A 5,196-nucleotide genomic window follows, 5' to 3' on the forward strand; every position below is an offset into this window, starting at 1 on the left:
TCTGGGTCCTCATTTTACCTACCTTAGAAAGGATGGAAGGCTGAGTCAACCTTGAGCCTGGTGACATTTGAACTTGCAGTAATTGCAGGCAGCTGATGTTAATAACAGTACTTTAGTTTGGTGCGCTACCAGGGCCCATTTTAGTGAACTGTAGGGTGTGGAAAGCCTAATCCATTAAACATATATAGCAGTGGTGTCAAACTCGATTTCATTGAGGGCTACATCAGGGTTGGGTTTGATCTCTTGGGGGGGGGTTGCCTGGGCATGGCTAGATCATCACTTGTGTTGGGGGCACCTGTGATGGCGCGGGCAGGGCTGGGGAATCCATTGTCCTTCCAGGCTCTGTTTTCAACTGTGACAGCCTCCTCCAGCGCTCTGCCAGTGAAAACAAAGCCCAGGAGGGCCACATGCACCCCTCCCGAGCTCTGTTTTTGCTGGCAGAGGCACCGTGGGCCGGTCCTTCGCTGTTTTCAGGGTTTGACACCCCTGATACATAGCATTCAGTAATTTCAAATGGGATGCCCATTTCTCTTAGAGACTCATTTGGCCATATACTTACCATGTAAAATGTTCTCAAGCTTTCTAGAAGCAGTAAATTGCACTCTGATTTATTTATATCTGGAGTAAAACTATTAAACATGATTAACTCGGTCGTTTTATTTCAATGGAACTACTCTAACTAAGCATGTTTGTATCTACTTCCAATTGTACAAAAATGTGAAGAATGATCAGATCTGTGGGTACAGATACTACAGTTGTATATGCGTCATTACATTCAGAATTAATTCAGTAATGTATTTGAAAACAGGTACTCATTGAAAAATGTTGATAAAAATATTAGTCTGTGTGTTTCCAGGTAACATAAAATTAGCCTAATTAGCCCTGAACCCTAAAAGATTACAGCTTAAAATTTTGGAATTAACATTTGTTTAAAATTAGGAATAAGTCTCACAATTCAAAAGGCTTTTAGACATTTAATCGTTTTTAGTCAATTGTAAAGAAAACTTTTTGTTTTGAGTGGAACATCTTACAGATATACAGAGAGATTAATTTCAGCTTGGAAATATGATGACACAAAATTAAGTGTATTTCCTGTTTACCATGTTTCACATGTTCATCATCATAAGATGTTTGGAGTTGTGACAAGAAATGCATTCATGAGAAAACAGATATGAAAACTATAATTCTATAATGATTGATGCTTTACAAAACCTGAGCAGAATTTGAAGTTTAAAAACTTTGCAAATTGTAAACGTTTACAAAGCATTAATATTGTCTTGAGTTTTGTTCTGAACAGGCATTGGGAGGGCAGTCCTCTGTAGGTCTTTTTCTTGTTGTTGCACAATTATGGCTAAAGAGGTTTTTCCATCATCTGTAGTCCAAGTTTGCCTACCATTAATAGACTGTTTAAATAAAAAGAGAAATCCACCATTAATAGAGTTTAAATAATAAATTAACATGTCAGTAAATGTTGCTAGTAAATCCTTACACAATAATATGTTCTTGGCTATGCCTTGTGTTTATCCAAAGAAAACCCACCACATTGTCTAATTTTCTGTTGTTTTCAAACAATAATCCTACAATTAACAATGGAAAAATACGAATTGTACCTGGCACCAGCAATTAACCCTGCAGGCATGAATTTTCTAGAGTTATAGTATCTCATTCCCATCAGGACAGTCAGGGTTCCCGATGCAGCTAGAAAAAAAAATGACAACCCAAATTATTAAGTGTTCTAATTATGATATTTAAGGGAGACTGTGCAATCAAATAAAATCATGGTGTCAGGAAAGGGTTGATACTATAAGAAACCCCCTTTTATGTGGGTATGGATCATACTGAAATTTGCTACTTTCTGCCCTCATACATTATTTTCAGAGCCATGAATCTGGAATTTTTACTGTCTCTTAGTTATGCAATTACAGGTAGTCCTCAACTTACAACCACAGTTGAGCCCCAAAATTTCTGTTGTTAAGTGAAACATTAGTTAACTGAGTTTTGCCCCATTTTACGACCTTGCTTGGAACAGTTGTTCAGTGAATCACTACAGTTAAGTTAGTAACCCAGTTTTTAAGTGAATCTGGCTTCTCCATTGACTTTGCTTGTCAGGAGGTTGCAAAAGGTGATACATGACCTTGGGACACAGCAACAGTCATAACTGAACCAAGCATCTGAATTTTGATCACATGTTCATGGGGATGCTTCAAAGGTTGTAACTATGAAAAATGGTCATAAGTCTGTATGTAACAGCACATACAAAGTGCCATTGTAACTTTGAGCTGTCACTAAATGAACTGTTATAAATTGAGGACTCCCTGTACTAGTCTCCAATGTGCTGCTTTGATAGAAGTGATTTGGACCTCAAATTACACAAGTGGGAAAAGAATACCAAGATCCACAAAAAAGGTTGGTATGAATACGATATAAGGGTTTGGTTGCAAATATGCATAAATGTAGAAATAGTGCATGCTTTATAAAGTGAGAACTTAAAATTCATATAAACTACAAGGTGAACAAAAAAAGATGACACATCACTGGTGAAAACTTGAACACAAGATAGCTAAATACTTCATGGTTCTACGTTTTTGCCATTAATTTAAATCTTGGATTGCAAGTACACTGAATCTCAGGACAGGCTAAAGGCAAAAGGAATACATGTATTGAAGGTAATCTCATAAAGTGTAGGTGCATACACAAACATACATTGATGTAAACATGTCTGTGTGTGTGGAATAGTGATGCAAAAAAAAAAAAAAAAAAACTTACCCAGAGAAAGCCAAATATTCTTTGGATCCGTTGACTGCTGATAAGCACCCAATCCTGCTAACCCACCACAGAGGAGACCAGCAGCTAAGGAAGGGACACTGCCTAGTTTAAGCAGACAACAAAACTTGGTTACATTAAATGTGTTAACCCAATGAACTGCTGTTTCTTCTAGCTTTACTCTAGTGCAGGGGTGGGCAAATATGGCCCTTTTATGACTTGTGGACTTCAACTCCCAGAATTCCTGAGCCAGCCATGTTAGCTCAGGAATTCTGGGAATTGAACTCCAGAAGTCATAAAAGGGCCATAGTTGCCCACTTCTGCTCTAGTGGGAGAGGTCATAAAAGCTTACTGCACAGTGCCTTTGAGTTTTGTCCATCACAAATTGTAGCAAGCCTTATGATAAGCTCTGGTAGGAGGGAATTCTCTTATCAAAGCTACAAGTTAGCCATTCCTTTGGAGAAAAGAGAACTTGGGGGAGGGACACATCAGGAATAATAAACACAGGGCTTATAAAAAGTCATGTACAAAACTGTTGCAAGGAGAAATCTGCAACAAGTGTAATTCTCTTTATGACTGCAAGCTTTGAATAGTAATCTTGTTTATTTGCATTCATGCCCAAGAATTTTGTCCTGGATCCTAGCATTCTGGCAGTTGGGAATTAAGATATTTTAAATTGAAATTATTGCATTTAATTGAAATTGCATTGTTCTTAGAAGTTCCGGAACTTGAGGAAGGGCTTGGGTTGTGGTAGAATGGAGTATGCATGGCTTATACTTTTAAAATTCACCCCAAGCTTTTCGCAAAATGACAAATCTAGTAATCAGTTTTGTTATCTTAAGCTGTAATGAAGTAAGACGTTCCAAAATAGACTTAGTCTTAGAATAACTTTATTGTCACTCTGAATGTACACTAATTGGCATACATTAAAATGAAATTTCATTGCATAGAGCTCTCAAAGGGTCACCACTTTCAATATACACTACATAAACATGACAAATAAAAATTGCATTTTAATTGTGCCAAGAAACTGACAGAAGATGAAAGCTGTAGAAAACAAGAGGGATACTATACCTGCTTTTACATAGCCAGCTACTCCACCGGAGGCCACCAATGCAGCATAACCATAGCCAATCCAATCCACACTCATGCTGTAACATAAATATAAATAAATAAATACCAAAATCTCGGGACAAAAGTAAATTCCCACAAAACTTTAGCAAGCCAGAAGGAAGACACGCGGTTCTTCAAAAGCAGCTGACCCAGGTCCAGACGTGTTGGGACTCGAGAATGCTTTCTACGCTGCTTTTAATCGTCTGGACAAGCTACATGCCAAACTAGTTCTCAAGTCTCGACAACTGATCTTGCAAATTAATCATGGCTTCTGATCGCGGAGCATCGGACACACGTTTTAGCCGAATGGGTTGTACAAACCCCATTTCTGATACCGGTTTATGCTTCATTGCGACATTTTAACTCGAATTTCAGACCGGGGTGGGGGTGGGGGGCAAGCACCAAAGGCGCAAACACGGGGTTTGCGCAACCTCCCATCAGGCCAGGGAAAGGCAGAAAGTCCACAGATAACGGTGGGAGGCGTGTTCCAAGCTGGAGAAGAAGGAAAAAAAAAAAAAAACTACCACTTTTCTACGCCTGACCAATTTTGCCAGGTGCATGTGTCCTGCGCCTGGCCATTTTTGCCAGATCCATGCACTTGCCAGATGCGCGTTTAAAGGGTGCAGATCGGAAAGTGTGCACACCGGGCTACCTGTGCAACTTAAAAAAAAACCAAAACACTTTCGATTTTGCTCCTGAAATTCTCCCCCCGCTTCTCCTCAAAAACAAATCTGGGTCGATGTCGCCACCCTCAAACCAAGCTCGTTTATTTCCAGTCTCCCTCCCGCTAAAAAGGCAACTTGAAGGTGAGGGGGGGAGGGGGGGAAGCAAGAGAAAAGCGACGCGAGGGGAATCCGGACTAACCTTCCGCAAAGGTCGCGCGTGCAGGAACGAAAGCGGGGCGAAAGAACCGACGTCCCAATGCCCGCCCACAGGCTCCTCTCGCGGTAGGTCGCGTCGAGGCGGGCTCACAGCAACGACGTTTCCCAACCCCGAGTCAAAAGGCAAACGGAGCTGGGATCGGAGCTCCCTCAAGGTTTTTGGTCGGAAATACAACGGGATCTGCTCTGTTTTTTTGTTTGGAAAAGGTTACATAATTGTATTACCGAATACATCTGAATGCTAATCTGCCGAAAAGGTTTGCATCATCACAATCGGCATACATAGGCCACAGGTGTGTGATATGAATTGAGGCACCGTTAGGTGGCAGCACTTAACCGACCGTGGCTGATGGGAAAGACTTCGGTAGACTCGCCCTTGAGGAGTGAGTGGGCAGAGCGCTGAGGGATTGTTTTTCTTGTATGCCGTGGATTAGATTGG

General features: G+C 40.6%; 1 protein-coding gene across 1 annotated transcript; it reads right to left on the reverse strand.

Annotated features, from left to right (window-relative positions):
• Window positions 1–741: 741 nt before the first annotated feature.
• Window positions 742–4,805, reverse strand: LOC139314809 (transmembrane protein 14C-like). The gene is made up of 5 exons (XM_070940711.1): window positions 4,741–4,805; window positions 3,838–3,914; window positions 2,767–2,868; window positions 1,611–1,698; window positions 742–1,403 (listed from the first exon to the last, which is right to left on the reverse strand). Exons 2-5 carry the CDS (start codon window positions 3,911–3,913, stop codon window positions 1,352–1,354), a joined length of 318 nt encoding a protein of 105 aa, XP_070796812.1. The 5' UTR covers window position 3,914; window positions 4,741–4,805; the 3' UTR covers window positions 742–1,351.
• Window positions 4,806–5,196: the final 391 nt, after the last annotated feature.

Source organism: Pituophis catenifer, unplaced genomic scaffold (genome assembly GCF_029215685.1).
Source record: "Pituophis catenifer annectens isolate HBS135680 unplaced genomic scaffold, rPitCat1.0.hap2 SCAF_3, whole genome shotgun sequence".
NCBI classification, from domain to species: Eukaryota; Metazoa; Chordata; class Lepidosauria; order Squamata; family Colubridae; genus Pituophis; species Pituophis catenifer.